Source organism: Neolamprologus multifasciatus, chromosome 14, assembly GCF_963576455.1.
Source record: "Neolamprologus multifasciatus chromosome 14, fNeoMul1.2, whole genome shotgun sequence".
NCBI classification, from domain to species: domain Eukaryota; kingdom Metazoa; phylum Chordata; class Actinopteri; order Cichliformes; family Cichlidae; genus Neolamprologus; species Neolamprologus multifasciatus.
Window position 1 is genome coordinate 36,084,429 of NC_140452.1, and position 24,889 is coordinate 36,109,317.

The 24,889-nt window shown below is 45.5% G+C and overlaps 1 protein-coding gene across 1 annotated transcript; it reads left to right on the top strand.

Moving 5' to 3' along the window:
* Window positions 1–22: 22 nt before the first annotated feature.
* Window positions 23–22,877, top strand: LOC146504545 (A disintegrin and metalloproteinase with thrombospondin motifs 15-like). Its single transcript, XM_085131501.1, has 8 exons — window positions 23–2,201; window positions 7,137–7,269; window positions 9,850–10,017; window positions 16,590–16,873; window positions 16,968–17,145; window positions 18,546–18,721; window positions 19,337–19,512; window positions 19,962–22,877. The coding sequence occupies exons 1-8, from the start codon at window positions 1,248–1,250 to the stop codon at window positions 20,737–20,739; spliced, it is 2,847 nt and encodes a 948-aa protein (XP_084987627.1). The 5' UTR covers window positions 23–1,247; the 3' UTR covers window positions 20,740–22,877.
* The last annotated feature ends 2,012 nt before the right edge of the window (window positions 22,878–24,889 follow it).

Here is a 24,889-nt window from a genome sequence, read left to right on the forward strand (position 1 = left end):
CCCCCACAGGGCCCGGAGCCCCCCACCCCGCCCCTCTCCAAATCCGGCCTGCTTCATCCCCCGCACAAAAGAGCAGGACGAAGAAAGGCGCCGAGTTTGCTTGGAACTGACCCCGAACACTGGGAAACGTCTAATCGCGTTAGTGACGATTTTGGATGAACGTTATTCTTCTCATATCTCCAACATGTGACGTTTGAAGAAGCTTCTCTTTAAATACTAAAATAAAGCAACATTTTACACACAGTGAATAAAAAACTGCATTTGAACTGAATGTTAAACTCATCAAATAATCAAAAACAAATGCCAAAAAATTCCTGCACCCCAAACAGATGTACAGGTCACGACATCTACCAGCAGATGGCGCCAAAGCACAAGGACCGAGCGTTTGTGCCCACTCTTCGTTAGACACTAGGTGTCGCTGTTTGCCCAAAAATCAAGTTTCTGTTTTCACTTGTTCCCGTTTTCTTCAGTAGAAGCTGGAGACGTGTGGTACTCTGTAATGTTGACCATTCAATAATATTAGAGCCATTACTTTCATGATGGCAACACTTGATTCTAGGAGGGTTTTGGTCTTGTTCCCAAATCAATCAATCTGATACGTTTTCATCTGTTTTTGCAGAACAGAGGCTGGAGCCTCCCTACCCCCCAACTTTGTACATTCACTGCTGTACTTTATTAAATTACAGATTTAATGTACTGATCCAGCAGTACTGAAGTCACTCAAATCACCTCCAGCTCCAACATTAAAGTGACATACACGTTATTACCTGATCCAATGATATCATGTAAATGATTCTGCTGATGTTTTGATGAAAAATTCATGACCAACATTTATCAGTGTATCTGTTTCTGATTAAGTGATGCTCTGTGTGCTCGTCTGAAACATGTCTGATTCAGTGTGAGCAGACTGCGTGGGGATGATGCTCATGTCGCTCACGCTGTACGGCAACAATAATATTTGGAGAGCTACAAGTGGCTGCGCTCTGCAGCACAAAGCGGGCAGCCTGGCCAATGAGCTGCGTCCTGCACACGCACTCAGATTTCTGTTTGACAGCGATGCTCGAGTTTAGCGCGACTTTAAAACTGAGCAGCTCAGAGAAGTTCGCGTGCAGACAGGAAACGGTGCGAGGTGGGAAAGCAGCAGGGAGGACGCGCGAGTGCATAGGCTTTTAAAAGACGCATGGGCTGAGCTTGGTGCCATTGCGCACAACTTCTTGAACGGCGGACTGTCCCGAGTGGGAGCAGAGATGGCGATGCCGAGCAGTTCTTTCGTTCTTTTCACGCAGTTCTTGCTTTATTTGAAGGTGACACATTGCATGGAGGTCGATTTCTGCAGACCTGTTCGCCTGAGTCAGAAAAAGCCCGGAGTGTCTTTGCACCGGCGCGCCGAGCAGATGAATGAAGATGAGATCGTGTTCAGACTTCGTGCATTCAGAGAGGATTTTTACCTCCATCTGTCTCCAGATCCGAGTTTCATTGCAGCTGGGAGTCTTTCAGCACCCGACACCTTTGCAGGCTCTGAATTCAGGGAATGCTTCTACTCCGGCGATGTCAACGCAGACCCCGACTCCTTTGCCGCGCTGAGCCTGTGCAAAGGCCTGCAGGGGGGATTCTTCTATAACGGCGTGGAATATTTTATTAGCCTGACCGAGACTGAAGACGCAGGGGCCGCTTCTGTGCGTGGAAACTCCTTCGACAGGACGCATATCATTCGCCGCCGCGGACGCGCACCGCACTCAGCTGGAAACTTCACCAGCAGGTGTGAAGTTCCACCTGACACCAACTTCACCGTCTCCCTGGAGAGATACAAGTACATGAGAGAACTGCAGGCGGACGGCTTGACCGAGACTGTGCTCAATTCCTTGGGGAGGTCTAAGAGGTTCGCCGCCGTCCCCAGGTTTGTGGAGGTGCTGGTTGTGGCAGATGAATCTATGGCTAAATTTCACGGGGATGGCCTAAAGCATTACGTTCTGACCCTCATGTCAGTAGCAGCCAGGCTTTACAAGCACCCCAGCATCCTCAACTCCATAAACATAGTGGTGGTGGGCTTCATGGTGATAAACGACGACGACAAGGGACCGAAGGTTTCCAGTAATGCTGCTCTGACTCTGCGCAACTTCTGCTCCTGGCAGAAGAAGTTAAATAAACACAGTGACAAGCACCCGGAGTACTGGGACACAGCCATCCTGTTCACTAAACAGGTAGGTCACAGAGCCAGAGCTGCATTAGAGATGCTGCAGAGAACAGAGCTACTGCACTCATGGACGGATGATCAGATCCTGCAGCCTGGGGCACAGACACATACAGGGCCCCCCTGTCCACTTAGACACCAAGACTAAAACACAGCTGTAGCTGAAGTAGATGCATTGTGTCATCCAGGGGTCTCAAACTCGCGGCCCACGTCAGCCCTACTTGCTGACATGAAGAAATAACGCAGTTTGTTTTTTTGAAGTGACTTTTAAAAGTCTTTAAAAAGCCAAAAATGATTTAATATGAAGACGACATGAGCAGAGAGCACAAACACGCTGAGGCTGTGTTACTCAGTGACAGACTCACACTCATGTCTGCAGTTTGATTTGTTAAACACGAACACAACGACAGCAGCAGTGCTGCCACGTGTGCACAGAGAGGACCAGTGTGTTTGTTTGTTCAATGAAAGTTTGCAGTTTGGTCTTTTTATACAGTATTTGACATTTTAAAAACAAACAAAGAAAACATTTTAGGAAATATTTGTGGGTGTTTTCTTGTTTATTTGTTTGTTTTTGCACAACTTGAACGTAAAGTGTGCGTCCAATGAGACGACAGTGCCAGCAGTGGCCCACAGCTCATGTAAGTTTGAGACCAATGATGTAATCGTTGTGTGTCTGTCTCAGGTTGTTTAGCATGTGTTTGTGGTTGATTAATGTTTTGATTGTCTCTTTGTGTGTTTGCGTCTGTTCACGTCACACAGTGAGTCTTTGTTGGGCCTCATCGCTGTTCTTCTGGGCATCATGTTGGTTTGTGTTTCGTAGTACTTTGCTCCCCTTTGCAGTTGTTGTTGTTGATTGAGGTCGTTTCCTGTCTCTGTTTGTTTTGCTTTTACTTCACATCTCTTTATCTCGACACTACGTCTCTGTGTCTTTTTTCTTTGCATTGCTGTTTGAAACTGTCTCTTTGCAGGGATTTAGTTTTTCTCCACCTCCTTGTAATTGTTTCACAGCTTTTTTGAGCTGTTTTGCATTTCTGTTGGTGTGTCTTTAGTGGCTGGTATAAATAGACGAGGGGCCCTGAGTTTGTAACCAGTAGTTTGATGCTGACTTTCCAGCATTGCAGGGTTTCAAACACCCATTTCACACGACCACAGCTAATTAAGGTTGTTGTGTTTTTCCCCCCAGTTTTAAAAGGTGGCTTACTTGTTGCTTCGAGGTTTGATTGTTGGAGTGTAGAGCAAGCCTGACGATGCAAACTCCCAGAGACCTTAAGAGTAATCCTCAGCAGCAGCAGCAGTGCTTGTCTGTGACTCTGTGTCACAGGCTATCGTTATCAGGATGTGATAATAACACAAATAGCCAGAGTCACTGTGGAGACTTGTTATAATTCCTGCACAGCTGCCACATTTACCCATCACGAGCGATCAGGAGGCTCAGTATAGGTGCAGCTACATCCCAGGACTTGCACAGCTCTGCGAGTCCCCTTTTCTGTTGGCTGCTGCAGTGCGTCAGTGGAAAAGACCAGCTGAGCCAGTTCTTTCCATGAAAGACCTCACCTCTATCTGCCTCAGCCCAACAAGAACTGGATCACTACCTGCCTGTAGTGGCCATCTTCATACTATCAGAAACTCTGCAAGAATCCAGCTAGAATTCCAACGACTCCCTCGTTTATTCAAGCTGATGTAAGTTGGCACCGTCTGAAGAGTTCAGCCTGTTCACAGCTGTCAGATAATCCCATGTGGTCACCAGAGCCGTAAACATTGGCTGGTAATTCTTACTTCTCTGTCTCTCCCTCTTCAGTGCCTGCTCATTATCGGGGGTCATTTTTCCATTAGGTCCACTTTGGCTGACCGTCTGATACACGTCGATGATAACACGCAGCAACATACAGAAATATTTACGTCAAAAACAATGAAAACTTGTTGGGAACCCTTAATCACACTGGACACTGTTATATATAGGGAAGTCCAGGTCCAGTGCTGTTGTCCTTGTAGGGCACAGTGACTCCAGCTGCTGCATTGGAAAAAATAATGCAATAGGTTATGAAGTCTAAGATGTGTGGAGTACACATGGCTGGCAGTGTGTTTACAGCCTTACTGGGCCAACACTGGGTTAACACGTTCGTTTTCAGCTGTCTTCATGTTTACTTGGAACACACAGGTACATGAGCCACAAAATCATTCCTGACTAATGAAGCAGAGACACAACGAAACCTTTTCAGTGAGCTTTGCTACAAAATTACTGATAATCGTTGAATTGTGGCCATTAGTCCAAGAAGAAGTTCAGTTTGCTGTAATGTTGAACACCAAGCACGTGCAGCGATGCTAAAGTCAAAGACTGATGTGGATGTAAGCAGTGACTCATTCACTAGTCTATTTGTATTTGTTAGTGTTCATAGTGAGTTGTTACATTACAATCTGTGACTTGTCATGTTGCTAAGTTATCAAAAATAAACAGTGTTAGCGTGGACACAGAGTGTTAGCCTATTGGCTAATGTAGCTCTGGCTGTGCTAGCTCTATCGCTATCAGGTTTGTATGAGGTAAATGTGGTTACCACGACACCATAGCCACAACAAATAACCAGCAACAAGCTTGGTAACATCTCTCAGAGGGACAGTTTTAGTTGAAACCTCGCTAGTGTGTCTCTGAGCTGTGGTGGTGGTGGCCCATCCATGGGGCCAGAACTGTGGTACACTACTGACTCTGAGGCTCGCTTTGCTGGCAGCGGGGAAAGACCAGCTAACGGTCAGCTAGGAACCTCTGTGGATTATGATGTTTGAATCTGTAGTGAGAAAAGGAAGCAGATGGAAGATAGCATGGGGAAATGGAGGAATGCTGTGCAGAGAAGATGAATGAAAGCAGAAGTAAGACGGTGCTGGCAGGGTGGAGTCGGTGGAGTCGGTGGGGCGAGTGTCGGCGTTGATTTGTAAAGGGAAGGTTTACATTATGCTCGTGAGACTTTGTGATGTGTGACAGAAGTGTTTGTAGGCAAAGAGAGGCAAAGCTGAGATGGACAAGTGCAGAGGACGCATCGCAGGTATGTTCAACGAAGCATGTTGATAGTAGAGCTGCAAGGAAGCTCCACATTTTGTAGTGAGTAAAAGAGGAAGAAGAGTTTTATAGAAATGGTGAAGGAGGACATGCAAAGGGTTGGTGTGAGAGAGGAGGATGCTGGGATATCATGGCGACCCCTACAGAGAGCAGCCAGAAGAACAGCAGCGCTGCCATCAAAAGGTGTCATTATCACAAAATCTGAAGCACATGCCAGACCACGAAGATTAATGCAAATCACTCCAAACTGCACAGTCCAACCTGTCTGCTGTCTCGCTAGCTAACTTCAACATGCTCGCTGACACAGCTGTAAGTCTGGAGACATCCTGCTCAGCAGCTGCATCCCACTGAGGCAGAGGGAGAAAGATATTTCCAAATCCTTAAGGGACTTTGTAACGCTGACATTTGTTAACAACAAGTGCAGTATACACCTGAGGCTGATGGGAACGCCAGTTTTATATAAACACAGCCATAAATCAAAGCAACGACCATTTCCAGAATTTGATCCACTGGTGGTTATAGCGAGGCCAGCAGCTGATGGAGCAACACATCAGTGTTCCTCTGGAAGGAACATAAACACCTCTGATACTCGATGTTCAATCTGATTTAGGAGACGACTGAAACCCAAAGGAGAGCTCCTCTGGGGCCCTCAGTGTCACACATGGAAACCAACCCAACACTTGTTGAAATGTTTCAGTTTGGACAAAACCACAAGTGATCTGTCCTCCTTGTTCTCAAACCACATTAACAGCATAGCCAGAAGATAATACCACAGCTGTAAATGTGGGCACAGGTGTGGGGAGAATCCTGGTTTTGGAAGTTTTGTCTTGAAGTTTTGTTTTGAGTACAGACGACTCCTCTGTACAACTTCAATCATTGCACTTTTGCAATTCAATCAAATTACTTTTCTAGAACCAGCAGCCACCATAAAGGCACACGACTGTGTTCAGCTGTGGTGCAGCAGACTGTGGAGTTTTACTCTGAATACCACTTCGAAGGAGTGCTGTGAAGTTTACATCAAGTGTAGGTTAAAGTACTGTCTGTATTTTGGGGGGAAACCTGTATTTGGTGGCGTTTGGGTGCTCCGAAACTACAAGTTTTCTCTAAAATGTGTCACGGTCTGCGGAGACAGGCCTCAATGCAGTGAACAAAGAACACCAGACTCTTTCAAAATAAAACAGGAAACCCAGAGACATGAAGATAAATCATGACATGAACTTAACTTAACCACACAGACATGAAACATGACAGGTAGACGCACGAATCAGGGAGACTGAGTTCAGGGGGAGATGACAGAAACAACTAAGAAATAAAGGACTAAATAGCCACCTAGAAATGAACTCGATCAAACATGGATACAAAAATACATAAAACTCAAACACTGGGTCACACGACCCAGCCCATGGCAAATTGTTGTACAGAGGGTACAACAGGACATATCAGGACAAATATATATTTAATAAAGGCGCTCAGACAACAAATAAAACAACAGACTGATTCTTATCAATATAAAAACATCAGATATTCAAATAAAACCAACAATTTACTTTGAACTGTTCTGTAAATTAAGAATGGGTGAATGTAAGCAGAGAGGGAACAGACGTAAGATGAACACAGTCAGATTCCTGTGGATTTATTCCACTCTGGAGTGGACGTATATTCTTACCTCTGTGCAGAAACACAAAGAGGAAATCTGTGGCAGCCCATCTCCCCCGACCCTCTGCTTCAATATATTTTAAGAACACTCCCACATGCTTTGAATTAGTTCCTTTCATGGTCTGTTGTGCTGCTCAGGGCCCAGCCACACACAGCATGTTTGAACGTGGCCCGAGTCCAATCTGATTTTCAGGCTTCCAATGAGAATAAAGAAGCACACATTTGTCTCTGTGTCACCAGGATCTTTGTGGAGCCACAACCTGCGACACGCTGGGGATGGCTGATGTTGGGACCATGTGCGACCCGAAGAGGAGCTGCTCCGTCATCGAGGATGACGGCTTACCCTCGGCTTTCACAACTGCTCATGAACTTGGTCAGAAGTTTTCTCACATTATGCATCTCATGCTAAACCAACACGACCACAGAATGACTTTTTCATTTGGGGCTTGACTAACTTGTATGTGCATAATCAGCCCGGCCTGTGGGACTTATTATTTTCATGATGAATTGTATGGTTGCGGTTCTTGGTCTTGATCCTGGGGGACTGGTGGGTTTACATCTGTCAAATGATTTAATTGCCTTCATCTGATGCTGTGTTTGAAAATCAGCATCATTACGATCAAAAGCAGCGCTCAGTGTTTCACCGAGCAGCCACACCATGTAACTTTGTCTTCTGGCAGCTGCAAATGGCAGCTGTGAAAATCTCAACTATTTCATTTGATATTATAAAGCAACATCTTTAACAGTCTGTGGGAAGGAAAAGGGCAACAAAAGCACAGGAACTATCACTGGTATGTCCAGCAGTGGCTGCTAATTGTAAACGACATACATAAACTATTCTCTGGAGTGACACGAGCAGATTCATGCTACTGTCGCGTCTGTGAGTTAGCTATTAGCTACAGCAAGCAATTTAGCATAAAGGTCTGAAGATGCTGGGAACGGCTCGCCTGCTTCATCTAAACTCTACTAAGTACTGTAACAAAGTACACTTTGGACAAACAGCTGGCTCTTAGCCCCGCCCCCAGTGCTTCTCTTTGTTAGACTGGCTGTAGCCAGGTTAGCCTCATTAGCTTAGCCTCTTAGCCTCTGCTCTGTCGCGGCGGGGTGCGCCGGTGTATTTGGAAATAAGACCCAAAAGCAGATGCTGACAGAGGGATTGGGTTTTAATGAAAAGCGAGCCTTTGTTTGCCTGGTGGCAGGAGTTAAACATAAAAACTAAACAAACTGAGAAACACTGTGACTGTGGGGATAACAGACGACCTGACAATAACTAAACAGAAAAGCACAAATACACACAAGGGTGATTAGGGGAATGAAAACACACGAGGACACAGCTGATACACATGAACCTAATGACGCTACTGGGAAGTGAAACTAAAGCTGTGTCCCAAAACGTCGGCTGCATCCTTCAGAGGACCCGGCCTTCGCGGTCTACGTGGGCCGGGTCCTTCAAAGATCGAGAAAGCCGGAAGTGCGAGGCTGTGAAATGTGACAGTCTAGCCTTCTGATTAGCGTCTCCGCTGTCTCGGTGGAGTTTAATAAACTCGGCCGTCTGCTCCTTGCTATCTAAAATATAACAGGACACTGGAGTAAACTCTCGACCGTCTCACACTTCTGATTAATCAGTTTTCTGTTTGACGTTTATTCAGCTGTGTGAAAACCAAAGAGGAACCCACCCAATGGATTAATAAAGTTTTATTTAATCTAATAACTTTGATCTCAGCCAAACCGATTTACTCCGGAACAAATAAAACACAGAAAAAGGGTAAAAAAATAACATTTTTAAGTTATCCGAGTGACTTATATCATGTTTAACCTGAGTAGCGAAAGAGCGGGGTCTGAAAACGATGAAGCCGAGAGTCCGCTGCTCTCGCCGGCTGGAGTGACCATTGAACCCCCGGCTAGCTATCGAGCTGGTGGGTAACACGTCGGCACACTTTTGCAAATATGCGATGTCTTGATAAACCGAGCAGATATTTGATATTTACACAGCTACTTTCTCGCCTGAAAATATGTTAAAAGTTTATTTTGTGACCCATAAAGATTAATAAGAGTAATTTTAAACCTCAGTAGTGGCCGCCATTGTTGGCAGCTGAAATTTGGCTGGGCTGCGCTATGAATTCTGGGATATGGTGGGCCACAAAGGACACACCCGACCCATCCTTCAAATTCAGGGAAAAGGAGGACGCATTTCAAGGAGTCGACGAATTGGGACACAGCTTGTATACAATGACCAAAGAACACAACACTCTTTCAAAATAAGACAGGAAACATGGAGAAAAATACAGTAATCAATGAAATAAAACTAAAATACACACAACACTGGGTCACAGACATGACATACTCTGGATAATGTTTTTATTCTGACATGACAGTTACCAGGTTATATGAAATGTATTACGGTGATTGTGCACCATAATAAATTCCTTTTGTAAAATTCTTCCAGTATTTGCGAAGAGCCTATTAGCTCCTAATGAAAACATAAACAGGTCATTCTTCTCCGCCTGCTGCCTTAATGTTTAGTAATAGATAGCATTAAACTGCACAAACTTGTAAAAACTCCTGAGCCTGAGTGACCGCTGAGAAACCTGCTGAACAACAGAGGGCTTTAGCCTGAAACCAGATGCACGAGTAACCCGAGAGGCCCAGGAGAGGCAGTGGTTTACACTGTCCTCATATATGTTAAGTAATTACACAAGTTCTCATTAAAACCACAGTTTATGTTTCTTTTTTATTTTGGAAAGCACTGCTTGTATTTAGGGGATGTAATGATTTCCTTTGGTGCTTTGTTCCTGACATCAGCTTCAGATGACTGAGCAGAGCTGCTGTGTGTATGTGAACGATTTCTCTTTGCATTAATATGTTCGCATTTCTCTTTATCTCCGCACGAACTCATTGTGCTCGTGTTGTACTGAAAACAGAACCTCCTCCTCTCCCCACTGTTTCCCCTCAGGCCACGTTTTCAACATGCCCCACGACAATGTGAAGGCATGTGAGGAGGTATTTGGGAAACTAGAGGACAACCACATGATGTCTCCCACGCTGATTCAGATAGACAGGAGCCGACCCTGGTCTGTGTGCAGCGCAGCCATCGTTACCGAGTTCCTGGACAGAGGTCACGGTTAGTAAACACTTCCTGCTTATGTTTCTGGACTCTGATTAACCTCTAATTATGTCTGGGCTTCGTCATCCAGCTCTCAGCTGGTAGCAATCTGACTGTACCCACAAAATCGTTTTCTTGTTGATAAGCCTGTAATTTCTGCCTGATTTCCTGCCAAATTATATTTCTGTTTGACATGTTTTCAATCACTTGGATTCAGTTATTGAGCTGTGCCTCTCAATCATATTGTTTTATTTTAAAAAGCAATTTATCTAAAGCAAGTTCATCACTGGAGCGTTTAGTTAGAACCAGACCACGTTTAAAAGGTGCACACGTAGTAATTAGTCACATGACTAATAAAGATGTTGGTTATAGAGAATTTTATAGAAATACTATTTGTTGCAGGGGCAACACTTTAGTGGTTTTTGACGCACGCCCCCCTAATGTGATCGAGGTAAAAAACTGAACTCACCTGTCGTCAGCAGAACGCTGATGCTGAGGCTTGATGTGGACCAACTGGTCACACAGTTGTTTTACGTGACTGAGCCGAGGCCACAGCATTTCATTCATACATGATGTTACGTTGTCACGAGTTCAGATTTGATAATAAAGTTGTTCTTAACTGGTAAACGTGAAAGGAAAATTCTGGATCCTTGTCCAGAAATCTTGTTTTTCTGACGGATCACTCGTTTCTTCATTTCTAGCCAAGAGCAAATTTCTAAAAGACAAGTTAACGCAGTGATTAGTGTTACCTGCCGGTCAGACGTCAGTAAGAGACATGGTGGACGTCCCATCTGGAGTCTGTTGGTTTTCAGTCTGGGTTCTGTTTCCTGTGGTTTTCATGTTTCATTCTTTGGATGAGAGTTTGTTTTTTTACTACATGTTAGAGTTTTGAGCCAGAATCAGAGAAAACCACTGACTGTATGTAAACGATGTACATACACCTCATGACATCACCTGTTTGTTGTTGGGGCTGCGATGTTCACCCCTCCTCTTCTCCTTATGTGGTGTGTAACGATACGCCAGCGATCAATCATGAGGTGAAAGGTGCAGCCTGTGCCATGTAGACTCACCGCTAGGTGCACGTCTGTGGACAGTGGGGAGATGCCAGAGTACCTGGAGAGGACCCACGCAGGTAGAGGAGAAGACGCAGGTAGAGGAGAAGACGCAGGTAGAGGACCCACGCAGGTAGAGGACCCACGCAGGTAGAGGACCCACGCAGGTAGAGGAGAACACGCAGGTAGAGGAGAACATGCAGGTAGAGGACCCACGCAGGTAGAGGACCCACGCAGGTAGAGGAGAACATGCAGGTAGAGGAGAACACGCAGGTAGAGGAGAACATGCAGGTAGAGGACCCACGCAGGTAGAGGAGAACACGCAGGTAGAGGAGAACACGCAGGTAGAGGAGAACACGCAGGTAAAGGAGAACACGCAGGTAGAGGAGAACACGCAGGTAGAGGAGAACATGCAGGTAGAGGACCCACGCAGGTAGAGGAGAACACGCAGGTAGAGGAGAACATGCAGGTAGAGGAGAACACGCAGGTAGAGGAGAACATGCAGGTAGAGGAGAACATGCAGGTAGAGGAGAACATGCAGGTAGAGGAGAACATGCAGGTAGAGGAGAACACGCAGGTAGAGGAGAACACGCAGGTAGAGGAGAACATGCAGGTAGAGGAGAACATGCAGGTAGAGGAGAACACGCAGGTAGAGGAGAACACGCAGGTAGAGGAGAACATGCAGGTAGAGGAGAACACGCAGGTAGAGGAGAACACGCAGGTAGAGGAGAACACGCAGGTAGAGGAGAACACGCAGGTAGAGGAGAACACGCAGGTAGAGGACCCACACAGGTAGAGGAGAACATGCAGGTAGAGGAGAACACGCAGGTAGAGGAGAACACGCAGGTAGAGGAGAACACGCAGGTAGAGGACCCACACAGGTAGAGGAGAACACGCAGGTAGAGGAGAACATGCAGGTAGAGGAGAACATGCAGGTAGAGGAGAACATTCAGGTAGAGGAGAACACGCAGGTAGAGGAGAACACGCAGGTAGAGGAGAACACGCAGGTAGAGGACCCACACAGGTAGAGGAGAACACGCAGGTAGAGGAGAACATGCAGGTAGAGGAGAACATGCAGGTAGAGGAGAACACGCAGGTAGAGGAGAACACGCAGGTAGAGGAGAACACGCAGGTAGAGGACCCACACAGGTAGAGGAGAACACGCAGGTAGAGGAGAACATGCAGGTAGAGGAGAACATGCAGGTAGAGGAGAACACGCAGGTAGAGGAGAACACGCAGGTAGAGGACCCACACAGGTAGAGGAGAACACGCAGGTAGAGGAGAACATGCAGGTAGAGGAGAACATGCAGGTAGAGGAGAACATTCAGGTAGAGGAGAACATGCAGGTAGAGGAGAACATGCAGGTAGAGGAGAACACGCAGGTAGAGGAGAACATGCAGGTAGAGGAGAACATGCAGGTAGAGGAGAACATTCAGGTAGAGGAGAACATGCAGGTAGAGGAGAACACGCAGGTAGAGGAGAACATGCAGGTAGAGGAGAACATGCAGGTAGAGGACCCACGCAGGTAGAGGAGAACATGCAGGTAGAGGACCCACGCAGGTAGAGGAGAACATGCAGGTAGAGGAGAACATGCAGGTAGAGGACCCACACAGGTAAAGGAGAACATGCAGGTAGAGGAGAACATGCAGGTAGAGGAGAAAATGCAGGTAAAGGAGAACATGCAGGTAGAGGAGAACATGCAGGTAGAGGAGAACATTCAGGTAGAGGAGAACATGCAGGTAGAGGAGAACATGCAGGTAGAGGAGAACACGCAGGTAGAGGAGAACATGCAGGTAGAGGAGAACATGCAGGTAGAGGACCCACGCAGGTAGAGGAGAACATGCAGGTAGAGGACCCACGCAGGTAGAGGAGAACATGCAGGTAGAGGAGAACATGCAGGTAGAGGAGAAAATGCAGGTAAAGGAGAACATGCAGGTAGAGGACCCACGCAGGTAGAGGAGAACATGCAGGTAGAGGAGAACATGCAGGTAGAGGAGAACACGCAGGTAGAGGAGAACATGCAGGTAGAGGAGAACACGCAGGTAGAGGAGAACATGCAGGTAGAGGAGAAAATGCAGGTAGAGGAGAACATGCAGGTAGAGGACCCACGCAGGTAGAGGAGAACATGCAGGTAGAGGAGAACATGCAGGTAGAGGAGAACATGCAGGTAGAGGACCCACGCAGGTAGAGGAGAACATGCAGGTAGAGGAGAACATGCAGGTAGAGGACCCACGCAGGTAGAGGAGAACACGCAGGTAGAGGACTCACGCAGGTAGAGGAGAACATGCAGGTAGAGGAGAACATGCAGGTAGAGGAGAACACGCAGGTAGAGGGGAACATGCAGGTAGAGGACCCACGCAGGTAGAGGAGAACACGCAGGTAGAGGAGAACACGCAGGTAGAGGAGAACACGCAGGTAGAGGAGAACACGCAGGTAGAGGACCCACGCAGGTAGAGGAGAACACGCAGGTAGAGGAGAACACGCAGGTAGAGGAGAACACGCAGGTAGAGGAGAACATGCAGGTAGAGGAGAACACGCAGGTAGAGGAGAACACGCAGGTAGAGGAGAACACGCAGGTAGAGGAGAACATGCAGGTAGAGGAGAACACGCAGGTAGAGGAGAACACGCAGGTAGAGGAGAACACGCAGGTAGAGGAGAACACGCAGGTAGAGGAGAACACGCAGGTAGAGGAGAACACGCATGTGTTGGATTTGAAGACCTTAGATTAGTGATTGAGACTATAAAGTCAGAGAGATTTCTCCGGTGAGGATCAAGAGAGCCGAGGACGTTTCTCAAGTTTACCTTCATGCAGCAAAAACTGTCACGTACACGAGAAGTATGATATAGATGCTTTTATTATGGAATATTAGTTGATATTAGAGAACACAGGTGGACGTTCTTGCTTCAGCAGCTATTCACTTCTGAAGTTGTAACCTCGCACACGGTTTCATAAACTTCCTCCTACGCTCTCTGGATAAGGAAACTCATTATGTCTATCTACGTCTGCCGGCTGTCCTCCAGCCAAAACACCCAGTGCCGTCAGCGGACTGAGGTCATTGTAGCCCTACAAGCTCCAATAAGACTAACCTTCTCTCAGGCCTGAACAGTGAAGCAGCATCTGACAGACTCGTGCTGTCACAATAACCTGGACCTAACAGGAAACAGTGGAGTTTGAAACTCAAAGCACTGAGCTCTCCGTCCTCTGCCTGCACAGAGAGGAGGTAGAGAGGGAATATGTGGTAGATGTATCTTCACAGCAGATCGTCACATTTAAATCCATCGTCTGCATCAACACCTGCTGACTCAACTTCTCTCAGGCTGCGTCCACGCTGGCCCGGATAGATTTGAAAACGGCGTTTTTGTCTGAAAACGCTTGGCGTCCACGCTGTCGTTTTGTCGTTTTCACAGAGGTGTGCGTCCACATTGAAACGGCCGAAAACGCTCACGTTCCAGACCTGCGCATGCGTGAAACGCAAGAAGATTCAACCTGCCTCATTCCTGTCTGCTGCTAATTTACTTTCCGGCTCTTTGAAACGTCGCGGCAAGATGTCGAGGAAAAGCAGCGAGTTTGTTAAATGGACTCACAACGAGGTGGAGTTGTTGCTGCGAGTAACACAAAAGAACAAAGGTCCAAAAGCGAGTGAGAATACAGGGCTGACAAAACTGAGAGCAAACAAAACAACTGTTGTATAACGTCCTCCGCTATCTTAGCTTAATTGGCCACGTGACTGCATCACATGACTAAAATGCATCATCGTCTTTGAAAGGCCACACTGCGACACCAAAGCACCGTCTTCAAATGTTTTTGTTTTCGAGAGCGTTTTCAAAACGCTGCATTTTCCTTTGGGGAAAACGGCGTCTCAGTGTGGACGGGCGGCCAAAAATGATGCGTTTTCAAAGGAAAGCGCGTTAGTGTGGACGTAGCCTCAGTCCTCAACACTCCTGACCTGCTGCCTGTGCTGAGGTTGACCAGCTGCTTACAACAAGAATCCACAGCAGGTGGTGACGGCGTCACAGCTCCCCACCGACTCCAGCTGTTTTACAAAGGACCCCACTCACTGTGAACATCACCTGTTCTCTCCTCCTGCCTTCTTGGAGAACGTACAGCTCACACATTAAAAATACAGATTCTATATTATGTTATTGTTTTATAATAAAATTATTTACCTTTCTCTCAGCTTATTTTATACGTCCTGACGTACAGTAGAGAAGCAGAACACTCTGTTATATACACATTTGTTCTATTCTGGATTATAAATACACAAACAGAGTGATTAACCATCCTGAGGGTGAATAAGTGAAGTCATTAAATGTACTAATTTATTATATCACCCCTAATCTCCAGCTACCAACGACTGCCGTTCCTAAAACAAGCAAATGAACAGTACTGAGTCATTAGCTTAAACTAAACACGATCAGGCGTCTGCACCGTCTCATGCAGAGCACACTCTGCTTGTTCACACATTATTTATAAGTTCAAGCAGTGCCTGTTTCCATAGGCTTTGATGCTGCAGGTTTAAGTCCAATGTTAAACGTGCATCATTGTTTATCTCTCTGCCAGGACCTTACACTAACTTACCTAAATGTACCTCAGCATCAGTGTCATATACAACAAATCAAGATGAATGCATGAGGTGAACGTACGCTGGTTACAGTTTCAATTAAATTTCCACTGACTGATGAAGCTCAGTGACCTCGAATGAGTTTGCACACGTTCAGGTGACAGGAAGCATCATCCCGATGTCCCGTCCACAGCTATGTTATGACGGCAAGAACTGAACTCGATGTTTCGGAGAATAAAGGTCGCGTCAGACCATCACTTGCAAAGGGAGAAATATAGATGAGGTTTTTGCAAAGAAAAACAAATACGGATAATAACGGCTGTGAACAGGAGCCCAAAGAACAGCGTGAGCGTGAAGGCAGACTGGCTTTGTCAGAGCCTGCTTCCTGTTTTTAAACACGTTTGGCCCCATACAGTTTTAAACTGTGTTTCTTTAGTGACACAGTGAACACGTCAGACTCTTATCCTCTGTAACATTCATTCAACTTTCACGTCGCAGCTGTTTTTCAATTATAACCAGACTGAGAAAAGACGACCGGCAACATTCAATGCTGAAATGTTTGAATTTATTGACAGCGATGCTTCTTTCCACCTGATAAACACAATTTACATTTCTTTCATCTGTTCTGTGTTTGCTCTCGTCACCGCCTCACATCCTCGTCCCATTTTTAGCTGCAAAGTGTTCGTCGGCTAGCTGCAGACCTACTGGGTAGGTGATGGAGTGTAGTGCAAACATTTCCTGCTGCACAAAACGATGAGAGTAAAGAGACTGAACCAAAACATTCAAGGTGTAAGAAACAGTGAGCTCAGTGAACAGCTACAAACACTTGTTAGTGCATAGATAAACTACATAACAGCTTTTTCTCAATCAGCACCACCTACATGCAAATAAGGCATTTCTCCTTTTGTAATAATATTGATTAGTGTAGCTTCACTCCACGAATAAAGCTTTGCTGTTACTCTCGGTGTGTTTCTAGGAGACTGTCTGCTGGACCAGCCTCAGAAGCAGCTGACGCTGCCCGACAGCCTGCCCGGCTCCAGCTACAGCCTGCACCGTCAGTGCGAGCTTGCATTTGGCCCCGGCTCCAAACCCTGCCCTTACATGCAGCCCTGCTCCAAGCTGTGGTGCACGGGAAAGGCCCGAGGACAGCTGGTCTGCCAAACTCGACATTTCCCCTGGGCCGACGGCACAAGCTGTGGCGACGGCAAGGTTTGCTACCAGGGGGCTTGCTCTGTGAAGAACAGCACCGAGCACATCAAGGTGAGACGGGGTGTGGAAAGAAAGCAGCATCCCATCCTGCTCCAGCATCTTTGTCACAGACTAGTGAACAGCTTTGATCGTTCTTTTGTCTCAGGTCGATGGTCGGTGGGGGAAGTGGGGTTCATTTGGTGACTGTTCCAGAAGTTGTGGAGGGGGAGTTCAGCTGGCCAGAAGACAGTGCAACAACCCTGTCCCTGAAAACGGAGGCAAATACTGCTACGGCCTTCGTGTCAAGTACCGTTCCTGTAACCTCAGCCCTTGTCCTGACACAGGTAGGCTGATCCTCGGACCATTCACCATAAAAATAAACCTTAGCAGCCATAACTGAGTATTTTTGTCCAGTGATGGCAAGTAATTCAAACAGAAGGTGGCAAAATCCTGCAATAAACCCCCAAGGATGGCTCCTTCAGCCTATATCCAAGTATTAGATTAGCATGAGATTAAAATGCAAACATGTGTTCAGTATTTTTTTCTTCAGTTTTAGCCAGAAAATTTAAAAACAGTCAGGGAGGTGTATAAATACCTCGTAGACTTTGCTTGGTTATTTTCCTGTTAGCTTACTTGCTAACAGTTTTCATAAGCACAGAAACAGCAGCATTAATAGGACTAGCTAGTGCTAACCTGGTACGACAGTTTCTGCTCTGTGTTCGGAGAAATTAAGTCAGCTCAGCATTAAGATTATTTAATTAATGAAAAGTTAGTTGGTTCTTAAGTAAAACGGCACTGCTGCAAGCTAACGGCTGGCTAGCTTAGAGCTCATTCACTCAGGCCTAGAGGCTGGTCGAGGACCCTTTCTCATTTACTCTGGACCTATTGCTGTCACCAGGTGGAATCAGTCACACAACCTCCAAACTTTAGTTTCCATAAAACATGCCACGATGTCAGATATTAACCACAGAGCAGCAGTGAAACTTGAAAACGTGCTACAAATCGGAAATGGAGAATGTTTGCTTTCAAAGTAAAAGTGCCTCACCACTAAATCCAGCAAAACAGTCAACCTTTAATTTGAAGGCAGATTAAATGTCTGATTTGTATCCCACTCTTCACAGTTTCACTGCTGCTTAGCCAACAGGTCAACCAGTTTTACACAGCAACAGCAGCAAACAGCAGCAATGCTAACTGTCCGTTTGTAGTGGAGGCTGCGGCTCCAGCAATCAGTTTTACAGAGGCTGCCTCCAACCAGTTGGGGAATACTGATTTTTCCCTAGCAACTGGTGTTTGTCAGGTGGTCTCCAACTAGTCTTTAGGCCAGTGTGACACTGACCTTGACAGCCTACAGCGGTAATCAAACTCTGTGTTGCTTTAGGCTGAGACCTAATTAGTGTCACAGATTGCATAAAATAAAAATGAATATGTTCTTCAAGGTCTGTGCTGAAACGTTTGGTCTGTTTTTGCAGTTTATAGTCCAGCAACCCAAGTCAAAGTTACCCCAGAAAGCTTTTACCAAACGCCTTAATCCTCATCCTGACTCATCCCAACTGAAAATGCTGAAAATACCAAAAACAGAACCTGTTTAAAAAGCCGATGTAGCCAGAATGGCATCACCCCCATGAGCTCTGGCTCTGCAAAAGACACGTTTTAGAGCAAAGTCAGGGCTAACAAAACTGCAGGACCAAACTTTCAGTGTTGTAGTTGTTGTCCATCTAATTTGAGGCTGTTGCTTCATTTCCAGATAAAAGCTTCCGCGAGGAGCAATGCGAGGCCTTCAACGGCCTAAACCTGAACACCAATCGGCTGGGCTCGTCTGTGGTTTGGGTTCCCAAATATTCAGGCATCTCTCCCAAGGACAAATGCAAGCTCATCTGCCGCGCCAATGGGACCGGATACTTCTACGTCCTTGCTCCAAAGGTATGCATCTGATTTTCAGCCGTCTGATTGTATCTGTTTCTCTTTCTTAACACACTGAAAAACGTGTTCAAGAACACGAATTATGTTCATTAAATGAAAGATAAGTGATGGCTGTACACAGAACAAAGATCAGGACTGCTAGCTTTCATTACGCTGCAGTTAATTTCAAAATAAAAGTCCTGCCACACATCTGTGTAACGAGCTCAGACATGACACCGGCCTATCAACTATTATGCTTCATAATGAATCTGAACTCCTCAGTATTTAACACTTCAGAAGTCAGGAGTCAAAACCTGAAGCATTGAGTTAGAAAGGTCACTGCTTGGCCTTATTCACAGTTTGGGAGATGATGGTTACGTCCATCACTTTTAAAGTGACAGGTGATGTTTTGGTGGCAGCAGAGCATCAATAGAGTGGTGAGAAAGTCAAAGATGGAGAGACAGAATCACTGCACAGCTGAAATCAGCAGAAATACAAGCCAACGTCTCACTGACATGTGTGGCAGTCAGTCTGGGGAAACTTCTTGGTTTGTAGTGATTTATGGCTCTGCTTTATTTAATGTAAAGGCTGGTAGCTCTCTGATGTGTGCATTTATGCATGATGTGAATGTGGCAGGTTGTGGACGGGACGCCCTGCTCCCCGGACACTACGTCTGTGTGCGTTCAGGGAAAATGCATCAAGGCAGGCTGTGACGGCAAGCTGGACTCTAACAGGAAGTTTGATAAGTGTGGTGTATGTGGCGGGGACAACCAAGGCTGCAAGAAGGTCTCAGGATTGTTCACCAAGCCAGTGTAAGTAATCCCCACATACACATGTTACCTAGTACATTACAGTTTGTGACAGAATGTTTTTAAATTCAGTACATCAGCAAAGTGGAATCAAATCATAAAGATAAAGTATTTTTGATAAAACGCTTCAAACAAAGACACAAATATTACATTTCCATATTTAATCTGAAAGACTCGCTGAACACAAACACAATTCACCTCCTTAATAAGAAGTTCTGCTATACTCGGCACCCGAAAACAGGAAATGAAAGCTTGTGTTTAGTAGTTGGCTGAAGATGTACTGGTAAGACTGGTTCTGGTAGAAATGGCACATGGTCTTATTCTGGATTCTGTCATTGTGCCAAGTTTAGTTGTTTGCATTGTGCACTAACACCTAATTAGTTTGTATTAATGATGTAATTTAAAACCACTCGATTGGACATCATCAGTGTTTGACACCTTTTCATTTGCAGCCATGGCTACAACTTTGTGGTGATGCTGCCCGTTGGGGCGTCCAACATTGACATCCGTCAACGGGGCTACCGAGGAATGGTCAGCGATGAAAACTACTTAGCCGTGAAGAACCGCCACGGCAAGTACCTCCTGAACGGCAACTACGTGGTGTCAGCTGTTGAGCGTGACCTGCTGGTGAAGGGCAGCCTGCTGCGCTACAGCGGTACCTCCACATCTGTGGAGATCCTTCAGGCCACCAGACCCCTGGTGGAGCCTCTGACTGTGGAGGTGCTCTCTGTGGGGAAGATGACTCCTCCCAGAATACGCTACTCCTTCTACATCGCTAAGGAGAGCAGGGAGGAGAAGACTCTGTGGAAAGAAGGAAAAAGTCATAAATCACAGAACAGCGTCTTGGCTGATAACAACAAAATTGAGTCTAAGAAGCAGGTGATGGGGAAGAGACCCGTGAGTCACTGGGTGACAGGCGGATGGGATTCGTGCACGGTGACTTGTGGGAGTGGTCTGCAGAAGAGGCTGGTACAGTGCCAGAGTGTGGATGGACGTCCTGCTGTGGACTGTGATGGTGCTGACCGGCCCGTGTCGGTAAGAGCATGCGGGGATCCGTGTCCCATGTGGGATGTTGGGACTTGGTCTCACTGCTCCAAGTCATGTGGGCGGGGCTTTAAAAGGCGGCTGGTGCGCTGTATTACCGAGAACGGCCTGAATCTGCCCAGAGAGCACTGCTCTGGGAAAAGGAAGCCTCAGGAGCTGGACCTGTGCACTCTGAAGCAATGCTAGAGCTGAGCAGCCTGGGGGGCTACCTTTGGCAGTCAATGAACCTTTAGCCCTAATCGGCATGATGATGACTCATTTGCTGTGTCAGGTGACTGTTACTGAGACTGAAGGGGCTACACCAGAGAGGGCCATGGTCAGGACAGACATTTATTCCCTAAGAGGAAGGAAGGAGACCGCCCCCTCCCAAACTGTCAAACCTGCAGTGGGAGGTTTGACTCGTGGTTTGTCTACCTCTTCCAGGACCGATGACGTGATGCCTGCATATACAACAGACCTTCTAAGACTTAGAGCTGCTGCATCCTCACAGCTTTACCCAGACGTGGAAAGACCGTTACTGAAAGTTTCTGCACATAAAGACTTTTAATCGCTGTCGGAAACGTTCAAAAGACTCGTAAAGACAGCGATCACTAACTTCTTGGTATACCTACACAGGGTGAGAGCTCAAAGCAAGAAAATTAAAGCTTGTAAGATTCGATCTCAAAACCATTGCTGTGCTGTGATGATGCCTGTGTACTGGACTGATGAAAATGTGAAACATGGTACTGTATACGTCACATTTAAGGCCTCCATGCAGTTTCTACATGTTCGTTTTCCTTTTAGTTACTGGTTTGTGCGATGGGCTGTTGTCTGATCAATGAATGAAACACAGAACTCAGCTTTATATGTCTCCAAAAAGAAGGGTTAGCGACGGGTTTTGGTTTAAATAGCACAGAAACTCAGAAAGTGTTAGGGCAGGGGTGTCAAACTCAAATACACAGTGGGCCAAAATTCAAACAAGTTGTGGGCTAACGTTAATATTTACTGAAAAACAAAATCTTCCTCCAGATACGAGAATGAATCTTTTCTTATGGACTCAAACAAGTTTTGCTGAAAAACTGAATGTGGAACAAGCAAAGCTTAATACTAAACAATATATATATTAGCTGTATAATACCAGCAGGCCAGCTCTAATAATGATTTGGTATGGCTTCGCGGACCAAATGTAATTAGGCTGCCAAATTTGGCCCGCGGGCCAGAGTTTGACACCTATGTGTTAGGGTGACATGGTGGTGTGGTGGATCCTGATTGGTTCAAATCCAATCTGGTCCTATCTGTGTGGGTGTGTTTCCCGTGTCTGTGCGGTGGACACAGGTTAACTGGCGATTCTAAATTGACCGCGTGTGTTTGTCTGTCTCTGTGTACGACCCTGTCACAGAGGGAAATCTTGCGTTAAGTTTTCCTTTCACTCTGGATGATGAGAGGTTAGCTAAAAATCAAAGAATTCCTGAATTAATGACCAAAGTATTCGTAAGTTTAGAGCTGAAATTATATTCTATACAGTGAATGTAGTCGGTCATTACGATGCTGTTTCTGATGTGTTGTCTTTTGTGCTTAGAGCAACAACACATGTTCAGCTGCTATGTTGCCAAAGACCTGTGAGCTGGTCAAAGCCTTAGCACAGTGAAGCACAGCTCTCTGCAGCAGCTGCTCACAGTGATTTTCATATCTGTCCTCAACCTGAAGCTGGCTTGGTACCGACAAACCCTGACCTCCAGGAGGCTTTAGATCAGGTAAAAACTTGAAATGGTGGATTGATAAATTCATGAACTGATGTTCACCCCACTCACCCTCAGAAATAGAGTCAAACTCCATTTGTGTTCCTTCAGGTAACCCCTGCATGAGTATACAAACTAGGACTAAATACCTGGACTCCAGGGAACTTTGTGTATCTTTTAAAGTACATATATGTTCTTATACATGAAAGCATACATGGTTGCACGGCTTACTGCAGTACTGGGACACAGTGTGTGAACACATTCAGTAAAACCTTCAAATCGAAGATTAAAACGATTATTTTACAGGTTTCCTTATTTGTTTAAGATTGAACACATTCTGACTTCAGAAGGTGATGGTCGGCCAACGTTGACTTTTCTGTAGATGCACTCGTGTCCTCCCAATTAGTCAGTATTAGCATGCACTAAATGTACACCTAATTAACAGGCTATAGCTCACCTGGTTAAGTAGACAACCCATATCAATGTGTATCAAAATGTGCCTGTGTTTGAATCGGACCATTTTCTGCAGATTATTCCGTCACTTTGTGGCTGCATCCCTGCAGTTACATGGTTTAGGACCAGACACTCCATAAAGCACAAACCACACGGGACCACAAAAGAAACAATCACCTTTAAATGTACAATAATTCATTTTCTAAGTGAATTTAGCATTTTGACTGGTTTACCAGACAAAACTAGTGACGTGAAACCACTGCCTTATGTTTGCCTGCATTTTACAGACCAAACAATAGACGTTTGTAGTTTGTTTCCTTTCTCAGTAAAGCTTCTAAAGATAGAAATTAATCCGTTATTGTAAAAAGAAATCATAACTGTCTTGCTATGTTATCACTACGTCTAAACCAGTTATGACAGCGATGTAATTTAAGTAAACTGGAGCCTAAGAAATGCTTCAGTGACTTTGTGGGAAGAACCATCAAGCTGCTGCTTCCAGTTGCTCTTCGAGGATTCGTGAATCTGAACTCAACAGAAAGGTTAAGTGGTAAAAGCAGCAGAAATCCCTCCAAGTCAAAATAAGCCCTGAAAGCACTGTGAGAATCTCCTGAAAGCACTTTGTGTATGAAAAACAAAACACTTGTGCAACTGCTTAACAACATGGGGCCAAGAATGTGGAATATAACACAAGCATCTTTCGACATGGTGTCCAGTTTAGTTTGCTGTGCAGACACTGACAGATGGGCCATGCTGTACATTCATCTGTGGACATGATACATTTGTCTTTAGTGCCCTGGGAAAATTCCTGGGATGAAAATCTAGCAGGATAGATATATTTCTACTGACAATCCACATCCTCGACTCCTGACACAGAATGAGTACGCTCAGAGACGATGGCAGGACAACGAGGCACTAAAACTGCACGCAAACAAGTCAATAATAATATTTGTAATAAATTTATATAGATAAAATATAAATAAGACTCCCAACCAGAGAATTTACTTAAAGAACATTAAATGCCAGCAGCAGAAATAGTCAAAGATAACCTCAGTAGATACAAACTGCAGTTTTTAATTGACAGTTTCACTCATTAAGAAAAAAGTTATCCAAACTTGTGTGAGAAATCACTCTGATTAACCACAGTGTGTCAGGTTGGTAAAAGAGAGCCACAGTGTGAGCCATTATCCATGATGGGAGGAAACCTGGACCAGTGATCAACCTTCCCAGCAGTGGCCAGTTCACCACACTTAAGAGTGTGTCAGTGAGTCAGAACAACATTAACGAACTGCAGGCCTCAGTTAGCTCATGATCCAAGCATATGAAAGAGGCCAAAGGAGAAAAGCACTGCAGAGCAAAAAGAACAGATAGGATGGTCTCACATTGTCCAGAAACATCTCGATGATCCCCGAGACTTGTGTGGACTGATGAGACAAAAGTCTCAGTGTTTGGTGTCAAACTAACAGCCTTTGATAAAAGGAAAAGTCTTGGTGTTGGGAGCGTGTCTGGTCTGCTTTGCCAACACTGATGGAAATCTGCTGAAATCCTGAAGGCGAATGTCTGGCTGTCAGATGGTCCCTCAAAGTCCACTTGACCCAAAATGACCTGAAACGCAGGACGTCAGAGTCTGGACCTGAATCAGCTGAGATGCTGCGGCATGACCTTAAACAGGATGTAGATTCTCCAGTGTAGCTGAATGAAAACAAAGAACTGACGAGTCGGCCAAAACTCCTCCACAACAACGTCAAACGCTGTTTGTTAGTTTGTGCAAACACTTGATTCCAGTTTTTGCTGCCAAGTGTGGCCCAACCAACATTTAGGCTTTTCACAAGAGGCCAGGTAGCTTTTGTAATAAATCAAATCATTATTGAAACTGCATTTTCTATTTACGGTTATCTTTGTCTGCTTTAAATGTGTTTAATAACACAACATGTGACAAACATGCAACAGGAAGGGAACGAATGCTTTTTGTTGTTGTTTTTGCTCATCTATTATATCTGCCTACATTTATAACACACAATCTTGGACGGTTTCCTCTAGTGTTCAATTTTATTCTTTGTGGTTTACAAAAAGAAAAATGTGTTTTCCTGATGAAGCTCATGGAAACAGACGGATCACACGTATCAACAAGCAGCTCCTGTTGTTTTTCCTCCCTGCTGTAGCTTTAA